Below are 22,049 nucleotides of genomic sequence, written 5' to 3'. Positions count from 1 at the left end.
GTGTGTTGCGACGGAGCGTCTGAAAATCAAATCGACTGTTTTTCATTAATTGGGAAAAGCAGATTATTCATCTCATGAATTGCACACAAGTGTGCCCGCTTCAAAGCATATTTTTCCTTTGCTAAATTCAAAGTCTGCTCACTGACATAGGCAATAATGCGAGAATAGCTGGGCTCCCTGGTGCTTCTCTGCTATGGTGCAGTGTGAGACTTAAGGCGCCCGAAAGATACTTTGTGTGATCAAATAATTTCCCTCTCTCTCGGTCTCCTGTTTTTTTCAGCTGTCCTCTGAATGTGCTAATAAAACATTGACTTGCCACAAGAATGTTGTGGTCTTCCCTAACAATACAACCTCCTGAAGGCATCACTCCATCATCCTTTCATTACATTTCTTTGTAGCAGCACATTGATTGGAACGACCTTAGCATGACTGCCGTTTTAATTGTGTATTTGCCGATCCACGAGCTACACACGGCGCTGTAGTGCGCTGCCGACTAGCCATTTCAACAATGCTCCGAGGCTTTCTCCGACACACAAAGTTGGCTGCTCCAATATACACCAGTTTGTGTATCACCATAGGGACCTCTTGGATGCTGAGCAGGGGACCTCATAAATATGTAATGGTGACAGATTTGAGGAATTGTCCTCCTCAAGTGTTTCTCTCAAGCCCATTCTGTTAATGTCAACATGAAGGAAAGTCACTGGGATAAGTGTTGACATTAAGCCTGTAGTGTATATCATTAATAATTACACAGAGAGGAATTTCAGTCTGAAAATTCTGCCGTTGCCACATTTTGCTAATTAACCATTAAAAATGAATGGCAAACGCTGTGTAACTGTCAAAGATCACTGCCTATATAGTGTGGCACTGTAAACTGCTGCACGCTCATCGAGGTAGTGTGAAATGGCATTTGTCCCGCTGTGTGAAGGATTGCGCAATTATCCGAAGACTAGTCATGTTTCACAGCAGATTTGTTCAAAACCTGATTAACATCACTCTGAATTTTAGGCAAAATCAGAGTTCAACGTGAGACAATAATGAGGTTTTGTTCTGTGCTTCTTGAGCTTCGAAGGAGATGACACCTTTTTCCTGATAGAACAGAACGACATGAAACACACCTAAATGGAAGTATGCAGTCATGTCTGCATTAAAACGCCTTCGGTGCATGTGGTGAAGCAGGAAATATGTATAATCCATGCAGTTGCACTGAAAGGCTAACTTTTAATAGCAAAACGATTTATAAATCCTCAGCTGCATAATCTTGATCTCCAAATGTCCAAAGTGAACTTAAAAGGCCTGGTGGAGAAGGTTCTTGGCTCACTGTGTGAGCAGTCCGCCCTGGGGGCGTGGCCTCAGGGAACATACTTTTTTGCCTTACTAGAATCAAGTGTAATTGCACGTCCACTCATGATTTTATTTTTTTATTTCTGGCAAATTGACGCACTTTAAGTCTTTTCCGTTCCAGACAAAAACAATGTTAATAAAGTTAAGTCGAGCTAATATTACTTTGTTTTTCTTTTCTTTAATGTTAACAAGGATACAGTGTTATGCAGAGGTGTACTGTATTATTTTATACACAAATAACACTATTTACAGAGGTGATGCAGAGTTGGGGGGGGCACGAAACGTTTGCTTCTTCCTGGGGGGGGCGCAACGGAAAATAATTGAGAAGAACTGGATTAAAGCAACAGCTCAACGCTCCTTCATTATGGCGCGACTGCACCATCCCCACTGACCCAATAAACCATCATGAACGTTTTGTGACAAAGACAGAAGCACTGAAGGCGAGGAGCTGGTGTGGCAAGAGCTGGGCGAAGGCTTTAGTCGCAATAGTCTTTTAGTCATTACAAAGTCAAATCTGGCTAAACTGACATGATTGCCTGTGACATTAGCTTAAGGAGTGCTATTTCAAATTGGAGTGCATGATTGTCCTCCTCCAATTTCAAGTAAGGCGTGGAGCAAAGTTAATAAGATAGGAAGAGAAGAAGAAAATCCATAAATCTTTTCTAAGAGACAATTCATGATCAGACTTGTGATATAACTTTTGTTGGCAGTTAGAAAAACACGGTGTCAAATTTTCCGCAGTTTTTCACTTTTTGGAATATGGTCCCGGAGGGTGGCATTAAAGGTTGTTCCGACAGCAACAACGTGCCGTGACTCTTCCTTAATGTGAATTATCAAATATTAAACCAGTCAGTTCTTAAACATAAAACGGTGTTCAAACAGTGTGATTTATTTATTCTTTTATTTTGCAGAAGTGCAGTTACGCGTTTTAAAAACATTGATGTCCTTTTTATCTTTTATATTTTTTCTGGATAGTCATTTTCTAGATTCAACTCCAACTTCTAGAGAATGCATGTTTACATGTCTCATAAAGTATCTCATTAATAGGTAAAAGGTAGCATTTTAAGGAGGACCTTGACATCCCCCATAGGAAACAGCCCAGGGAAAAAATCCTGCGCAGACCCCTGGACCTTATGTGCAAAATCTTTGGTGAATCAAGGTTTTGAAAATATTACTTTTTTTTTTACCTTTTTTGTTGCCTTGGTACCAAAATGTGGTCCCTCAAACGGGGTGCTCCAACATCCACATCGCCCCCTGGTGTAGCTTCCTGTCTTGCTAGGAAGCCAAATAATGGTCCCCCTGTTCCTCATTAACCAGCACTTGTAAAAGCGCTTAAGCATGGATGCTGCACATTGCAGGTCAGCGTTCTCAGACAGAGCGATTGTCGTTGAGTCACTATCATTCACTGGTAACTGCCAGCACTGTCGTGGAATATTTGGTGTGCTCCAAGGAGACCCTGTCAGCTATCATGCCCTTAAGCTGTCACCTTTTTGTCCCATTAAAAGTAATAATAATACTAATGTCGCTCTCCAACCACCTGATATTGTTCTTTCTCAAGCTCTTATCATTGCATGACAGCCAAGCAGTGGTGCCGGTCCAGCTCAAATCACTGCCCCAGGAGACATAGTCTTGGCTCAAAGACTCTTAAAGAAAATTGATGCTTGCTAACAAGGGGGCTTCAAAAATTGGCCCTTCAGTTCAACTCTCGTCCGTCTGGAATATACAATTTTGCTGTTGAGCTGGTGAAGTGGTTCATTTTTTGATATCCATTTCCACACAGAGGTGAAAGTCCTCAATTAGCTTAATAAATATGTGTAGAATGTCAAAATTGGAAAAGGGAATTAGTGCTGGGCAAGGGTGAAGAAGTTCAAGTGTACCTTGGTTTTGTGGTCAAGTGAAGGTGTAATAGTAGGTTGAATTGATGGGAGGGTATGAATAACTAAAGTGGCAGGCTGAGCTGGTAGTCAGAGCTACGCTGGTCAGTACTGACTCACACTTTCTGATGCCTATTTTTCCATCAATATTCAGTCTTCAGTGTTCTGCACATCTTCTGAGGTTGTCCAAGATTAATTTCTGATGCGATATGCGATATTTGGAGCTTCTTCAAAAGAAAATCAAAGCAGATGTCGGATGATGTCATGGGTTTGCCAGCGTAAGCTATTTAGGGTTAGATAATAGCAAAAAGTTCATGTCAGTAAGTGGCGGTGCAAGTGTATGATCAAGATAAGAGTGAGGACATGTTTTACATGAGAATGGGTCGTTCACTTTATGCCATTCCTGGGCTCCTATAGTTGAATTTCCCTGATTGTTTTCTGAATCTAAGCTCCTTTCCTATTGCTTTAACAATTCAAAGTTGGTGGCCGCAGTCCAAGTTCTTATTTCCTCCTTCAGTAATGTTGTTGACCGGCACAGTTTGTCCTCAGCGTGAGCAATACAATAGCAACGATGCCCTCCGGCTCTCTCGCTGAGGGAAGGTAACTACGTCCCACACAGGAAAAACTCAGCGCAGAATGTGGTTTAGGGAATGGATGTGGTGGGCAGTCGAGTGGCTAAAGATCGGGTTATTGCTTCCAACCAGGCTGTATTTGTGTAAAGGCAAAAATCTGACAGGGCAGTGATCAATAACCTCAAGATTGCTTTAGAATGAACTTGAAAATTGAATTGTTTTCTGATTAACCGCTCTCTTCCTGCTCCTGAATTTGCCTGGAAAACACACCAAGCGAGGTCTTGTGAACAAACCAGCTCCTTTGACTCATTTCAATAGAGAATAATGCGGCTGGATAGGTCAAGGCTGGTGTCTGAGACAAGCTTTGCTGAGTTTGAAATTTCTCTCACTGGAGGAAAACCGTTTGTTTTGATTACTTGACGTCTTTACTTTCACTTTGTTCTACATTCCTTTAAAAAAAATAAATGTGTTGTACACATACACATAGCACACCAGGAGTGCACATTCTCTGGCACGGCTGGAATGGCCACTGTGGATTCTTCTCATGGCGATTCCACTATTGAAGAAGGCTCATGTCATTTTTACCAGCAAATGATTCATACCTGTAATCACATGAAACACTCAGATACCACACGTACAAGGTGTGTCGTTGGAGTCGACCTTTACTCCATTTGTGTGATCAAATCTTTATCAGTGCCCCCTTCACCTGAAATCGTCAAAGATATCCTCTGTTGAGTGTCCGCCGTGAGCTGAATGTAAATGTGTGTTTGACACCTATCTAAATCGCTGTCATAATTCATTTCCAGAGCTCTTAAATCTCCCGCCGTCACCTGGCTCCTCGACTGTTTTTCTGTCCCAAAACAGAACACATTAGCCTTTATTGATGCCCTTGTCCTTTGATGCATAATTCATCACTCAGCTACTCGTCTTGTGAGTTATCATGTACCTTTTCGAGGCTACATATGGATTTGAATGTGGAAGTCGTTCGAGAGCCTGAACTGCTGTTTAGTAAAAGTTTCCCTGGTGTTTCACAGAACAGACAATGTTTGCAAAGAACACTTAATATGTTTTATTTAGTTTTGAGGTGTGTTCTTTTAATAACCAACACACGTGAATTGGTAGATGGTGACTCATCATGCTTTTTCTTTGGATTTTGTCTTCACTTTTTTGCCAAACAAGTGAACTAAACAAAAATAAAAAAAAAGATCTCTTGCAAATATGAAACGTGCACACCATCACTAATGTGTATGTTGCACACAGGGTGGTGAACATAGTGGGAAACAGTGGGTGAGGCATCAATCTTTTCAGTCTGTGGGTGGTTCATACGGTTGCATTATCTTATAGAGTGGGAGTAATGTGAAAAATAAAGAAAGTTACTGCACAGTAAAGCAGGAAAACATACGCAGCATCTAACTTTCTATGGTTTTCCAAGGATCTCTGTGGATACGGTGAGAGCTCAGTCACCTGTAACAGACTCAGGTCGGAGATGCAGGCTTCCCAATGGCCACCCTCGCGCTGTTTAATGCTGCCACCAATTTAATCACATTCTTTATCAACTCATTTAGGATATCAAAAAAGTGATATTTTGAGGCTAAACGCTCCATTATTCCACCATGGCTCAGACTTGTCTACTCACCCGGCACAATTTTCCTCCCTTAATCTAACCTAAGAGAACCTACAATCACCTACACTCGGTCACCTTCTTTCCAGGATTGAATCGATGTGGTTCAGTACTTCCTGCCGCTTTAGTTAAAGAGCCGTCCAGGCTTTTGCCCCCACGACTGCCCTCTGGCAGCCTCTTCGTTTTAAGTGGTCATGGACTGTTCCAGTGCATATACCACGGCGAAATAGACTTGCTCTTTTCTTCATTGTCACAAAAGGCCAGGCACTTCGCTGGAGTTCCCATTCCCCTTTTACATAGTGATAAGACAGCCATTATCCTTTGAACCCGTCTTTTCACCAAGCCAGGAGAAAAGGAAGAGTGAAAGAGAAGGAGGTGGAGGACAGAAAAAGATTTCTTCCCTGAGGTGAGGCTGGTCTCACCTCTGTGTGGTGGGCTTTTTTGTGAGCAGTGGAGAGGTCCTTAACCTTCTATCAGATGGAGGCACACAGTTGTGTTCTGCCTGAATAACTACATTGAAAAGCCCTGAAGCACGGGAGATGGTTCTATATAGAGTGTGCTTGTGCTGCAGAGAGAGACTGAGAGTGACGAAGAGCAGCGAGGCGCCATTGTGTGACCTGCTGGAGTGTGACCCTCACATGATGCGCACATTCTTCGTTTTAGTGTTTCACCATGAATCTGTGCTCTGTGTTGTACTGGTCTCACTGACAGGACTGTCCCGGAAATAATGTCCCAAAAACACATTCATATTACACACTGCTTCTAATAGAGCGCAGTGTCTGCCTTTGGGCTTTGAACGGCTTTTCAGAAGGAATGCTCCCCGCCGAAATATGCGAGTCGAGATGGCTGATGATACTGGAGGCTGTTTTTTTAATAAGTCAGTGATGATGGTAGAAACAATGGCCTGCATGCTGCTCTAAGCAAACTGCTTTCAATGTAGATGATATGTGTGCTGCAAAGAGCTTGCTAAGGGTTAGTACAACGCATTTGAGGACGCAGATCCATGAACTGTGAAAAATAAAGTGGTGTGTTGTGATCAAAGGCTTCAGCCCGGAGTGTGTTTCCGTCGTGTGTTTTCGCTAGGTACACTGTTGCACGTCTTTGCTAGCCTTGACAGTTTCAGGTTCCACCCTTCTTTGTCTTGCATGCGCTCTCATTGGCTAACTGAGATTGCTCAGGCCAGTGAATTGGGCAGGGTATTGTCCCCAAGAAAGTATTTTAACAGACACTGAAATAGAAATGTTTCCACCAGGCCGTAGCTGTGGCGAAATTTCGCAGTGCTTCTTGATTTGGTTTGATGCACACCAGGAAGCTGACGTGTCCGTGGCGTGTACAAGCGACCAACAGTACTTTTCTAAGGCAATTAAGTCACAATCTTCTCCACAACAAATCCCGGTTATCCCGCTTCCTCTCACTTTAATGGTATTTTCATTAGATCTTGCAAGTCGGACACAGAGGCCGATTATAACTGCTCTTTATCAAACTGCCGCTCAGCGTTATGTTGCTATGCACCACCGAGTCAATATCGCAGAACTATGTCCTTGAGAAACGTTCAAATGGGCCATTTCTTTCAACACAGGAAACCGTTTGGGGTGATCTAAACGTTGACACAAGTACCAGCACGTTTTAACCACTCATCTGCTGTACAACAACTTCTGCCATTTTAATGTTTAAACTGGAAAAATATTCATACTCTTATCTCTAATAGCTGTGTTCTCCTGTTAAATGCAATAATGCAATAAGGCACCAATGACAGGACTGAAAGGGCTTTTTTTTCTTCAATATTTTATTTCTGGCAAGACAAATCATGGTAGTAACACCTTTAGTGTAACTGTCCCCATCATGACTGGAATCCAACTCTTCTCATGACCAGGTCTACACTGTTTCTTTAGCATTTAGAATCATTTTTGATAGCGACTGAAGTATTTGATATATACACTTGTTATACACTTGTCATTTCATGTTTCAAGCATTTTCTTGCCTAAAGCTGAATAGCAAAGCAGTGTGTGTGTGGAAACATTTCACTATCATTAAAACTTATATTCACAGAATGATCAGTCAACATGTAGTGTAACAAAACAAACAAAATGCAATGTAACAACTTGAATGTGGAGATAAAGAATCATGCAAAAACAAACATTGGCGAATGGCTAACGTGGCAATCAGAGGACATTTGCAGTTCCCTAGTTGCGGTTTGGCTCAGAGAAGTAGCATCAATCAGTCAAACTCAGCAATGTTCAGTTTGCATTTACACGAGATTCCTTTTTTTTATTTTACAGTCTTTACTTACTGCTTAATGTTTCAATGTATATTTGTCTCAGCATGGCAGATGTACCCTCCTTTTCTATGTTCTTCTTCATCAGATGTTTGTCAAAAACAATCTTGGTAGCATTTCAGGTGGGGTTTCTATTTCTCTTTCATGCTACATGACCAAATCAGGTAGTTTCAGTACTCTTAATTTTACTAACAGGCCTTTTGCACGCGCTCCAGATAATTGAGAATATGTTTGAAGCCCAAAGATAATGGGTAAATGTTTTGAATCTTTTTGAGTCATTCAGCCACCTCCGTAGAAAAGTCCTCGAGGCTTTGTATCGGCATGGCACCAAAGATTCCTCTGGTTCTGCTGAACCTGTATGTTTTATCAATTCACCTTTTAGTTACAGAATTTGAATTTAAGGGGGGGGCGCCCAGTACCACCGTCCGCTCGCATGCTTGTCCAACTGGAACTCAATATTTAGGTTTGAGCATCAAACCGACAAGTGTTTGAAGTGTGTTAGAACATGTGTTTTTACACTTCTAAAGCACACTTATGTTGAGGGGTGTGTTGGGACAAATAGGCAAAATGTCTTCATGTTTGACCACGTGTTAGAATTGAGGTTATGATTCGTCACCTGAGAATAAATTGCTGCTCAAAATCCACAGTACAGTGAGCTACCTGGATGTATTGTTGAGACACTCATGAAATCTAGTAATCTACACCTGTATTTATGAAGCAGTTCTCGCATTCTCCAGAGATCAGTATCTTATGCCCTTCATGTTATTTATTGCCCTTAATGGACTTATGTTTCGCTTAAAAAGGCAGGGTTTAAGTCGGGTCATTCAGTGTGTGTTCGATAAAACTGTGTTTAATTACTGCTTAAAATCAATGATACATCTATATTTGCCAAATTGGAAGTGTTGTAGGCACGTGCAAATAAAGTGCCCGAGAGCCGGTGTGGCCTGTGCAGCGGGTTGCCAACGTCTTGTGCGCCAAATGTGTGGCAAGAGGGCGGTGGGAGTGTTGTGCCAGTGCTAGTCTGCCTGGCTGCCAGACTCCTTGTTTTCATCCAATCACACAGTTCGGCTCCAGCGAGGCCCTATTCTCGTCTCTTCCCGTCTCCTCCCAAATCTTTGTCGCCCCTGCAGTGAGACAGACTCGTCTTTCCCCTCCTCAGGCTCGTGGTAACCCGCTGACCGGCCATCCTTTTGTTCCTCTCGCTCACCTCTCAGAGCCGGGCTTGCCTTGATGTACTCTTAAAAAGTTGGTGCAGATGTGTGGTATGTCGTGTGTCTGCGTGTGATGATGAGGGATGGTATTATGGCGGCTGCTGCGACACGAGGAAACATCCCATTTGTCTCATGCGCGCTCAGCGTAATGTGTCTATCTGTCACCCGCCCCACCACCGGACATTGGCGTTCATCAAAATAAACATATTTTCCCTTCATTTCCCTCCAGAGCTTGTCATTATTGTTAATTTCCAGCGGCCCGGCTGCCACTTTTCACTCACATCTTTTGCCGACTCTGAAACACCTACATCATCAAATTTGTCAAGTAGTGGCAGGAAGGGAAATGGCCTGACGGTAATCCTGTGACCGCTGAATGATTATGGAAGGAGAGCTGTGCTTAGAGAGAATTAACCATAAAAGAGTGATAATACATATTCTTAGAGTAATTACAGTGGGGGGAATGAGATGGGATTGGACACATTGTGAAAAGATTAAGCTGCAGCTAACATCCGTTCTCCTCTGGTGTCTTGCAGGTTGATGACGCCATGCTTATGTTTGATAAGACGACTAACAGACATAGAGGTAAGTACACATTTGGATTTCTTTTCTGCCTGTGCGGTAAAAAGTGATGTCCCCACGAGCTGACGCAGAGCAGTTCCATTTCACATGATATTAGCCGCCGTGCCTGTGCAACAATGGGAGCGTGTCAAAGTAATCAATAAGCTGGTTGGGTGTTTAGAATGTCTGCTGTGCATCTGCAACACTGCCGATGGTGTGAGTGTTTCAGAGAGGTGCTTAAAGGGTGTAAAGATTGCAAGATGGTGGGTGCTGTGCAGTCAGATAACAGCATCAGATAAGGCCCAGGAGAGGCACTGACTTTATCTGCCGCTCTCATCGGCCCTTTATCTTAGTTGAGGGGACATTTCTCTCTCAAGCAGAGGACTTTCCAAAGACAGACTGCGTCTCTGCAGCACAATGCGGCTGTTTGTGTTTGTAAAACGTCCAGATCAAATTAGACAATTTGACTGGTGATCGGATTATGACCGTGAGCCATGAATTTGATGTCCTAAAGCCTTTCCTATCTACTGGCCTGATATCTGACTAAAAAAAGGTATTTCTAGTCGGATCTGCCCTCACTTGCTTTTTCCTGATAAAACCATACAGATGCCAGTGAAAATCCAAGTGTTTGCTTTCTCATCTAGGGCATCAGAACCGGATCAATTCAAGCTAAAATATGTCACAATTTTAAACAAAAATCTGTATACTGAAAATGTATCTAGTGTTAATTCCAGACGATTACGCACACCAGAATTATAGCACCACCCGCTGAATTTAAGAAGGAAAACAAATCATAAGCCTCACCGGTCTGTCAGACGTGGGTGCAGTGGTGCTGTCTGCAACATTGAAAGGTCAGTGATTTCCACTTACCCGGTTTAAAAATGCATGAGGATCACTTCTAAACTAGATGTGTAATCGTCGTGCAACATCGAGACTGACTCATGAAACAAACTCGTCACATGTTTTATTTACATTAAAGCACCGTTTTTGTTCGCGTGTCTGACTTTTTGCCGCGGACATACATGCGGAAATAGCCCATTTGGACCGCATTAAGTTAAATAACGTGTGAAATCATTAGTTTGATGTGACAAGGCTCAATAATTTGGCACTGTGCAGCTTATTGGCTTGTAAAAATCCATACATTAGCCACCTCGTTGTATTAGCCGTAGGAGTCATACCCCAAGATAAAAAGTATCGTCAAATTGTCTGGAATTTACGGTAATGTGAAAATTACGACGAAAATATAAATACAGAAAATCACAACACATCAAAAAGGCACTATTCTGATTGTCATTGCGATTGTCTTTTAAAAACATTTTTTTCCTTTTATTTTTTGATGACGCATCATAGCATTTACAAAGGAAGAAAGCATTTACAAGATGGAAAATATGTTTTGAAGCAGGGGAGCAAGGTGGAACTTGTGATGATTTGTGTACAAAAAGATGTGCAAACCAATTGCATGCCCCAAAAGAGTGTACTGGGGACTGAATAGAATTTTGTCCTGCCAAAATAATAATAATTATAATAACAATGATGGACTACAAATGTACTTTCTAGTCCAAAACAAAATAGATAAATACATCAAACTGGAAAAAAAAATGTAATTGTAAAAGTGGGGGGACCTGAACATAAAATAGAAACATAAAAAGGCGGTACTAGATCATTTATGAAATATTATTTATTGCGACAAAGTAAATAAATATATGTTATCTCTACTGGTGAACAAGGTGTGATTCATGCGTTATTTTAAGTTGTGTTTGGTGCAGAAGCAGGACATTAAATCCCAATCCCAAATCTCAGTACCTTTCTTCTGTCTGTCTTGGAAACAGTTTTTTAGATTCTTGTAGATCTACTCTCTGGCAGCTATTGAAAATTTGCCCTGACAATATGGCAGACAACAAAACTTTCTTTACACAGTTGACCTGTGTTGACTTGACAGGGATTTCCACTGAATGCTAAAATGCTACAGGAAGTTTCTGAAAGCTGCGTGCAGATGTGTGAGTGCATCTGTGAGCAGTCAACAGGCACTGACAGGTGTTTCCAGCAGAAGAAGGAGCTCACTTTTCTCACTTTGTCACAGCAGTCAGACGACTTTCCAGCATCTCGCTGAACTAAATCTCTTTAGTGGATGAAACCTTCCCATGACGAGTCCTCCCTCAGCCTTCATGTGTGTGATCGGAAACCACATTTGGTTGTGTGTATCTGTACGTCACAGTGGCATCAAGTGTTCTTTCTCACAGAAGTTTTTTCTGAGGTATGAAATCTCAAGTATATTTGGGACAAGATGGAGATGGAGTATTTGCCAAAGTTCATGATTATGAAGTCAGTTTGGAGCAACAGTGTGTTTTTTACAGCCTACATTTCTATGGTTTTCAATATATTTTTTTATGTACATTTACACAGTAAACTCAGCTCCTCTCATTACGGTATTATTGATTTTGATGCCAGGTCACGTGGGACCTGGATGCTTTAAGTGCCATGCCATGCTTTTTGTACCTTAAAAATATCGTATCAATTTTATGTCCGAAACAGAATGATAAACAAACACTATTATATTTAACTGTTGCACTGCTGCGTGATGCACCTCCTCCAGCTAGGAGCCACCCATCTCAGACCTGATCCCTGGACGTCGCAGGTGGTGGGTCAGCAATGGTTACTTCTCCCTACCGCCTCCTGCAGCTGGTCTTATGGTCCTTATTCGCACTTTGCGTCCTGCTCTTTGAGCCGAATTCGCTCCTCCGGCTCCTTTGGCCAGTTCAATGATGGCCTTCCTATGCCTGTCTTCTGAAGTTACTGTAATGATTTTCCAGCATATCCTGGCTGAGTGGCATCGACTGGCTGATTGCTCGCACTCCATGAGGCTGTACTAGTCCTCTCAGTTGTCCATGTCTACTGCAATTGCTGAGATTAACCATAGGATATCAGGTCGGACAAAGGTAGTGGTGATGAGTGCGAAAGGGCTTTAGTGTACAGATGAATACTACTCTTCTTGTCTGTATTGATGAGATGTGTCTTGCCTTGCACTTTTGAGTGTCACAGACACCAACATTAACCAATATTTAAGTATTAACAAGAAATAATGTTTCTTCCATTCTGTGTACACAAATAATTCAATACAATTTTGTTGCTATCATAAAATGCAGACCGAGTCTGACAGGGTTCTTAGAAGCGGGTCAAACGCAGCTGCCATCTTGTGACGTCACTGGAGGTACCATACACCGGTGTGCTGTGCACTGAAGTGGAGGAAGTAGCAATATCAGTGAAAAATGCTTTGACAGCACTTTTTGAGGAAGAAGAGTAGGTTCATGTAAACAAAGGTTTATTTTTATTCAAACCACGTCATTGTGGAAGCGACATCTCAGACTATTGTGAGAGGATGAAGTGCCTGAACGGATCAAAGACGGACGTCAATACTGAACAGTGTAAGCGTAATGTACAACTCCCTTCAGAAGGGGCAGTGATTCATTGATAGCGTCTCTCCACTGTTTTGATAGGTTGGTGTCATTGCTTGCTATTGGTTTACATTACAAAACTGTTGGCATTTTCAGTCAGTTTCAAAGCCTGTTTGAGGCAAACATTCAGCAACAAATAATCCTGCAAAACGCAGATAGTTGCCACTCGCTCCTCATTCTTTAAACTTGCTTCACCTATTTCTTATTACTTCATCTTTTGGTTGGAACAACAGGCTCACTGGCACCATTAGAACATCCAGCTGTCATGCAGTGGTTTGGCATTTGTCCTCTGATACTGATGAGAGCTTTTTCACTTCCATTCTCATGTTGAGGCGACACGGTCCGCCTCCAGTGATGTCACTAAGAGTTGTTGCCGGTTCTGGCATTAATTCACTCAGAACTAGATTTATTTAGTGTTATAATTCAGCAGAACCACCTTTGTAGCCGATATATGACCATTCCATGTTCATGTTTATGCATTGTTCCCGAGGTGTGTTGATGACACCTAAAGAACAGAATTCTGATTCTGACACCTAAAAAAACGGAGGTTATCAAAGTGATACAAAGTGATGAAAGTTGTACCTACCAAGGTTTAGCCCGAACCAACTTAGTGTAACCTTAATCTGCAGATGTCTGCTGGGTGGTATTCTTGACTTGTCAACTATGAATTGGTGAATGAAATTTTGTGCTGACAGAATTGCAGCTAATGCTTCTCATGTGTGGCAACAAATAAACCAAAAAGTTAAAATCTACTCATGTAAAATGATTCCACCCAGCATGTGCTTAAGTGTAGCAAGTAGGCACTGAATGAAAATGAAAACAATTTTGGCACAGCTGAGTTGAATTGCTAAATAGAAGTCGGCAGCTCTGGGTTGGTGTAAGAGGAGCTTATTTATTTTAACCTTTTGAAGTGGAACTTCAGATCTAAACCAATGCTTACATCATTTTCAACTGCTGTTTCACTAGTCACTGACTGAAGCACTGCGTAACTAGCTGATATCGGTTAATTTTATTTGCAGCCCGACACAGTCGGTAGTGTGCTCAAACATTACAAAACCAGACGTCCTTCTCTCCCGTCATGCAAACAAGTGTACACTGCTTTAGAATCTGCTACTTTGAGCCAAATGACTTCCTCTGCGTCTGCATAGTTCAATATTTCTGCGTTTGATTCTTTGAGTCTTTGAGTTCAACAAACAGTCTCTTAGTGTGAACTCTCGTGAAAGTGATCCACAGCTTTGAGGGGATTCTGATGTGTCGTGACAGCACCCAGTGTGAGGTCTGCTTTGAGACGAAAGCTTCCTCTCTCCCTCCAGTTTTGCCTTTTCTCTCCCCCTCTGTTCTGTCTAGTTCACTGCCAGCTCTGTGTAAAAGAGCATGGACGTTGAGCTTCGGGAATGTGTGAGCAGCTTGGACGGTGAAATGTCCTTCAAATGGAGAAATATCCCCCTTTTCTGCTGACAATTGATTTATTTATATCCAATGTGACACATTATTATTGGCTGTGCTGCGAAAAGAAACATGAGACTGTTTGCCGCTTTAATCGCAGAAGCTCGGCAGATCTTTCGGATGAAGTGAGAATCAGAAGAGCCATGAGTAAATTTGAATAATTCATCCAAACTATTGGGGAGCTTGTGTAATATTAATGGCTCAGCAGCCGAGTGAGCAGAGCAGGAAGGACATTAAACATGTCATCGGTGAAGCCAGTGCTGCGATTTTAACAGTGGCCACAGATCCGGTGTCGAGCATCTGGCCGGCTGCGGTCCAAATCAATTCCCCCACCTGTGTTGATTTTTATCTCACAGATTGATTCATGAAAAAATAATTCCGGCTTCGTCTGCAGAACTGAAAGGGAAAATGTCTCCCAAAAGCCATTCCATTCTTTCAACTTCAGCGGCTTATCAGTTTTTGCTGTCGTCCGTTACGTCGAGACTTCCATTCCCCCGACCACTGCAGCAAGCGACTCAGAGGTCCTCAAACATTCCCTAGCTGGAATGCGAATATCCAGTCATTTCACTTCGCTGGCTTCTAATTCCATAAAGCAGAGGAGATGATGTCCAGTTTGGCAAAACAACTCCACTACACTGATCTGGATTATCTCCCACTTTGACACTGATACATCCTCAGTATCTGTGGGATGCTAGTTAAATGGATTAAAAACAAAACAATCTGAATCAATAATATATTGGAGGCGCATCTGTGTTACACTTTCTTTGTGGAATTCACGTTGAAATCAAACTATCTTTTGTCATGTGTGTTGACCACAGGAGTGAAGACCTTTGTAATGGCGTGCTTGTTGTTATATGAACTAACACAGGAGCGCCCCCATGCTTTGCATCTTCTGTGGTCACCTGAAAAATTGAGTCTAAAAGAGATATATTGATAGATAGTTAGATAGATAGATGAATTGATGGCATAAAGAGTTTGAATTTTAGAAATGTAAAGCTTCTATTTACTTCTCCTTCAGTTCACTTACCCCCTCATAACACCCGGCTGTCCTTTCACACTTTTGTCTCCATTTTCAAAGACTTTCTAATGTGTTTGACTTCAAACGTCTTCTATTTGTGTGGAAGTGTTGATTGTGTGGAAGATCCCTGATCGGCACTTGATAATAAATGTGTTTTCTTTGGGTCTGAGGTGAATTGGATGGAGGACAAACGTCACACTCCACTACTAGCAGTATTGTCCTTCAGATGGCTCCGGCGTCAGCGGCGAAACGACAGCCAGAGGAGACATTCTTGTTTTCTCTGTTCTCTTCTATTTGACGCCTTATCTCCCAGTGTTATTCAGTCTTTCTTTTATTCTACACAATCGCACCATTTCTGCTGCGGACTGCTATGCCTGTCTTCGCCATTTCTTCCTCTTCTCCTGTCTTTCTGTGTCTTCTTCTAGAGGACACTTGCTGGAAAGCAAAGCCCCTCACAATGGCCTTTCCGCACACCATCTCCTTGGCATTTATAGGTCTAGAATATCGCCAATTGTGTTGGAAATTGAACTCTCAAAAGCCTCCATCTCGCTGCAGTTGGGCATTGTGGGCCAGTGGAGTCTCTGGTGAACTGTTCTGCCGTCCAGAGGTTGGTGCCAGAGGGCGCCTATTGTTCCGCTCTGCCGCAGTTCTCGCTCCATTTTTCCGATTAGGAAACATAAACCGTCTAAATTTGTAAGTGATGTTTTATCTGTCATTTTTTAAATAATGTGGTATATTCTGGGACAAGGTTGTGATAACCTGAACTGAATTAGTAATAACTACATTAAGAGGTGGTCGGACGGGAGGAAGTCATGTTTGTTTAGCACCGTATCATGAAAAACACTGACGCCATCAGCTTTTGAAAGTGGAAAAAAAATGTAGAAAATAGGATCATAACATTAGAACAGGTGTCAAACCCATGGCTCGGGGGCCAATTCAGCCCACCTGCCTACTCATTTCAGGTCACTGCTGATACCGTGACCTATGAAGAACTCAACTTAAATGGAATGCATAGATTATACCTTTGTAAGTGCACAAGTTCCTGGTCCACTGATCACACTGATGCACGAGACACGTCGCAGCTTGGATGATAACAACAACAACAAACATGGAGGAATCCCTGAACAAAAGCAAACAAAAGCATCTGTTTGCTTTTGTTCAGGGATGTTTTTCGCTACACAACTCTGAATGGACTTGAAATTCTTCTAAAATTGAAATTCTTCTACAAATATTTTCAAGACATTAAAAGAGCTTTAGTTTTAAATAAGGTGATATAAAATCTTGAATATTGAACATTGTGATTTATTGTGCTTTTGCAAAATAAACAATATTTTGTTGTTTAAATGTATGTATGGGTCCTTCATTTGATTGAGTAATATACAAATATTCTTATACCATTAAACTGCTCTATTAATCACAAATTCTCTGATTAATGAGATTATTTTTTTAATCGAATCCCACCCCTAGTTAAAATAAAATAATATATTAAAATATAATATTACAAACAAAATTACAAAATAACAATAAAAATCAATGTGGAAGTACGGGAGCTTGATAATACTCCTGGGAGCATAACAACAAAAAAATCTGAATTTTGACATATGAATATTTTAATACTGCAATTTATTGATACTCATATCTACTGATAATGTGCTCTGTCGTCCCCCCATTACCCAATCCCTTGTTGTCTTGAATATGCATTTTGTCCGACGGTTGTCTCCCTCTTTAGTGATTGACTTTGGTTTACCACAAAGTTGTGTTCTGAAATTGAAAACTTGTGAATCCTGGCATACTAGTGAAATACTATACATTTGTTATTCAGATTGCATATTGTTATGAATTGTGTTGTTCTACTGTTCATTCATGCAATAAATAAATAATAAATAAATAATAATAGCCAAAAGATGACGGAGCCATTCTCTCCGTCTTCAACCCCATAACATCATAAAGGTTGTGCTGCGCCATATTGAGCTCCATACCTCATCAAAAACATTGATTACACACACATACTCCACATGAGATCTCCTGAAGTGGAAATATGGAACATAGGTACACACCTTGGCTGGTGGATACTAGAAAGCGCTCTCTCAGTGTAATCCTGGCAAACCCAAGTGCAGCCAGTGAAATTGCTAAAATGTATTCATTTACATTTTTATGCAGAGTAACTGACAGAGAATAGCATATTTGCACTGTAATCTCTGCTTGCCTTTTTTGTTTGACTATTCAACAAATGCACACACGTTATGCAGTCATTGCTACTTTTCTTTTTAAAGGGATTTGAAGGTGGATCCCTGTCCACAACTACAATTTCTTTTGATTATAAACCCAAATCATGTACACTGCAAATGTGACTCATTTCACATGGTTTAGACAATACTTTTCTCAACCCGTTGGCAGCGTCATTATCGTGCAGTTTCTTGTATGATACCGAACCAAAGTCTATGTCTGTTGCCGCAATTTGCCAGTGCATGTGCTTTCTAAAGTTCTGACATCAGAAACTCGTCACATTCTCATACCCAAACGTTTGTCTCATTTCTGAGCAGCATAAAAAACACACCATTAGCATGAAAGGCTCCTGGTGGATGGCTGGCGGTTTAAATCTGGTAAGTCCAGTTTAAAAAATGGCAACGTTTGGCCAGTTTGTGGCGATGTCATGCGTATAGTAACCAATCTTCAACCTTCTTCTGTTAAAAATGTATATCCTTCTTCACCTAGATAAATACAGAATTAGAAAAGCCAACAAAATCGTGGGGGAACTTTGGTTCTCTGCTTTGTTTAGTGGTAGCAGACGTCCTCATATGTGTGCGACGGTAATGCACAGCAATAACAAGGACAAAAAGCTGGGTGTTTAATGTTCTAGTCAATCACTTCACAAAGCAAGATTATGTTTGAAGTTGAAGGAAAGCGGAGAAAGTCTTGGGTTCTGCAGGAGGCTGCATCTGAATTTAGACGTCGTCTCTTTCTGCCGCAAGCTTAAAAAGCTGGTTTTCTCCTTGGCAGAGGAACAGAACGGGGCATTGTGTGTTTCTGTAATCTCTTTACCTGGATTGGCAGCACTGCTAGCAAGTGCAAGTCCCAGTGCAGAATTGGCATCAAAGAGTCAGTGTCACACGGGCCGAGTGGCCCTCAAAGCATCCGACTATGGGTTGTGTTTTTGTGATAGCAGTGAACACTTTTTGAAAAAAGTGGCTGTATAGGGCTCCCTAGCATAGAAATGGACTTTGAGAAAGAGATTCATTAAAAAGTGATGCCTCTCAGACAAACTAGTAAGTAAAGATATGAGTGAGGTATTATTTGACGTAAATTCTCTTCTCTCGCCCGACTGGCTGAGGAGCAAACTAATAAGGTGCAGGATGGTGAGCTGGGCCTCTGCAGGTTAAGCGTTGCACCCTGCGTTTGACGTCACCACAATGCCTCATCAGCCACCGGCGTTAGGGATTGAACATGGCTGACTGAGCAGAGGTTGTCCGTCTGCAAAGTGATTGCTGGCTCATTGACTTAGCGAGGGAGAAAATGGTGTGGAGGGAGGCGAGCATAGGTGGGAAAGGAGGAAAGCAGGAGACGGAGAAGAAGGCCGAAGTAGAACGAAGCAGTGATGAGAGAGGAAAATAAAGAGAAAGAAGAGTGGCTCAGTGGGAAGCCTCCCCCTGCCGGCTCCTCTGGCTGGAAACTGCTGCCCATGGCTTCAAAAGAGCGCCAGGCAGTCTCGGCCTCCGCTTCTAGCAATTAGAGATCACTCCAGCGGATGCCTCCTGGCCAGCCTGCAAATCCCTCAGAAATGCCCTCTGATTACTACTGTAGGACTCAGGCTGTTTACCAAATGGATGGAGCTCTGGTGCGGGTGCGGCTTGATAGTGCCTGCTTTTGTTCGGGCGAGAAAGCCCAGCCGGGTCATTTGGGTTTCACCGAGGACTCAACTTTACAGGTGCATCAGAAGAGAATGCTCAACTTGTTTAAGACGTTCCAGTCGTCTGTTTCAGTGGTTCATTTATAAGCACGTGTTTCACCGAAGCTCCCACGTCTGTCGTGGCAAAAAATTGTCAAAGGTTGTCTTGTGTTCAGCTGTAGATTGTTGGACTGAGTTCAACTACGCTTCAGTTTGACTTGTGTGTCCAGTCCTGCTCTTTGATGCTGACTATCCTGCGCTGCCAATCCCCTTTTAAACAACGAAATCCCTCTTGGCTCCATGGGAGTTGTAGTGTTTACAGATCGGTGCTCCTCTGTGCTCTGTGAGTCTTGCATTGCTTCAATGATGCAGAGTAAAACAATCAAGCGCTGTGCCCGACTGATTGACAGAACCCGCGGAATCAGATAACCCTGCGCCACCCAATATTAGCCCACTCATTGTGTGTTGTACGCTCTCACCTTGACAGAGCTGATATTAGCGATTAGCCAATGTCATTTTGATGTCCTGAGCTTCTGGGTGTGTCCGCTACCCACCTGAGAGCCGGGAGTCACAACTCACTCGCACCGACTGAAAAGCATTGGTTTGGACGCTGATCTTGAAGCAGGAATTTCATTGTTACGTTTTCCCGCAGTCTTCACCGCATGTCATTCTAATGAGGAAGCAAAACCCAGTGGTCTGTCTGAAGAACTTGTGTCTACAAGAGATACAAGAGGACCCCTTTAACTGTATGGCACTTGTTGAGCCTCTCCCCTGTTCTCCAGTGGCTTTCTCCTGGGTTGGTGTTAGCCTGTGCATGCTTGAGTTTCAGAGTGGCAAATCCAGTTTTATGACAGGCTAGCAGCGTCTGGACATGAGCCTGGGATGTAGGAGGAGAAAAAGAAAATAGTCATCAAAATATTTCGTCAAAAGCTTTTGTCCTATGTCAGAGTTCGACCGGCCGATATTCAGTGAAGGAAAGTGCTGTTCGCGCCATGCACCAGTGTGGACGGTATCATATGTGTGGATTTCCCTTTTTTCCACTGGACTGGGGCGGGGGATCTCATGAGCCCCACTGACTGGCTGCATTTGGTTTTGAATTAGATTCTGCTGTTCTGGCCCGGCATGGCCACTGCAAGGAAGGTGGGATGAAGGCAGGAGATTGTGGAAGAAATCCTGGGGTTTTAATCTCTTCCCCATGTTTATCTCGCCACCAGGAGACAAACCATGTGCCATTAAAAACGTCCCACTGTTTGGTGGCACAGCCACACCTCTGAAGGCGTTTGAAGGACAAAATGAAAAGGACAAATACAAAGGAAGAAAATCATTTTTCTGTCCGGTCAATTTGTTTCAGGAACGCTGGCATCGGAAAGCAATACCGATCGGGATTCCTCCCCTCAATATCTGACTGCCGTGCACACGCAGCATATTTACGTTGGCTCTTTAACACAGAGAGTTTGTGTTCACAAACATTTGGCCTGGGTTCTGCAGGGAATCAGTCTCTTCAGGAAATGAAAATGCCAGCTTAGAATTGTCATCATATTGAGTGTTAGCCGACCTTTGACCCAGTAATACCCCCTCAGCTTCTCTATTTGTGACCCAGTGGATGCACTTAGAAAGTGAAACCATCGGGGAGGATCTACTGCTCACATCATCATTCTCAGAACACCTAATAGTGGATTTGCCAAGGTTAAACCTCCAGTGAGATTGCAACCGCCGTGACCTGGTGTTTACAACCACCCGCACACAAGTGCACACATATGGGTGAGTGAATCGCTTTAGACACAAATGCATCTGAAACTCATCTTCAACTAGCTACTTATTCCTAACTAGTTGAGAATAACTACTACTACTTGAGATCATTGACTCATGTGAGAGACCAGCATTATTAAATATAAAACAAGACTGAAGCTCTGTCAGTACAATGAGTGCAAATAAGAAAGAAGAGTTTGGCACCTTAAACCTCCTCATGCTTTTCCACCTTCAACGTCAGTTTTTTTTTTTTTTTTTAAACTCATCCAGTTCAAAAAATCATCCAGGCTATAACAAGGTTGCTCAAGGGCGCTGGCAGACAATTTAATTTCCAGAGGGGTCGTGTGGGAAACCCTTATTGGGAGCCTGCATATTACTTTTCACCTGCCAACATTTGCCTTTGAAGATAAGGATGTTGACGGCTCTCAAGCAATTAAAACGTTCTATCACAATTTCCCTTAAACTGGATGTTTTTGACCAACTCCATAACATTTTAAAGGGAAATCATTGTGTCAAATGACTTTTCAGATCCCTCTGTCCGTCTTGCTTGATGAACTTTGCCTGTTTTCTGATTCAAAATCCTTTTTCCTGGATGTGATTCTCATTTTTCTCATCGCCATGTTTGCACCTTTTTTACTCCCTGCAAAATGTGTCCTTGGGTCACAGTTAATATTATACCCTGTAGTTGCTGATGGCAGAACTCAACTTTAAATATAAGTTCTGGGGTGACCTCAAAAGCTTAAAAAAATGTATTGTGGTATTGTTCATATGAGAATGTCTGTCGTGATGACCTTGACATGTGAGTTTCTAACTATCTTAATAGTATTTTGCAGTCAAAATGGATTTAATTAAAGTCACTGTTCCAACTTTTTGACTGTTGGCCGATGAAGGAAAATGAGAAAATTCATTTGGAAGTGTTTAGGCTGAATATACAAATACAAATTACAATACTTCCACAGAGAAATGCAGATGAAACACGTGTTCTACAACCCCATCTTATCCTAAATTGTCAGTCTTACATTTCAAATATTAATGCACCACTG

General features: G+C 42.2%; 1 protein-coding gene across 11 annotated transcripts in view; it reads left to right on the top strand.

Moving 5' to 3' along the window:
* msi2b (musashi RNA-binding protein 2b) overlaps positions 1-22,049 on the top strand; it is a 340,308-nt gene that overhangs the window by 176,121 nt on the left and 142,138 nt on the right. For all 11 annotated transcript variants that reach the window (XM_053847946.1, XM_053847947.1, XM_053847941.1 and 8 more), the window contains exon 7: positions 9,431-9,479. In XM_053847946.1, coding sequence (XP_053703921.1) covers positions 9,431-9,479 — 49 coding nt within the window. The remainder of the gene's footprint in view (positions 1-9,430; positions 9,480-22,049) is intronic.

This window comes from Synchiropus splendidus, chromosome 17 (genome assembly GCF_027744825.2).
Source record: "Synchiropus splendidus isolate RoL2022-P1 chromosome 17, RoL_Sspl_1.0, whole genome shotgun sequence".
Taxonomy (NCBI): Eukaryota; Metazoa; Chordata; class Actinopteri; order Syngnathiformes; family Callionymidae; genus Synchiropus; species Synchiropus splendidus.
The sequence above is the reverse complement of the archived record's forward strand: the minus strand, read 5'-3'. Positions and strand labels throughout refer to the sequence as shown.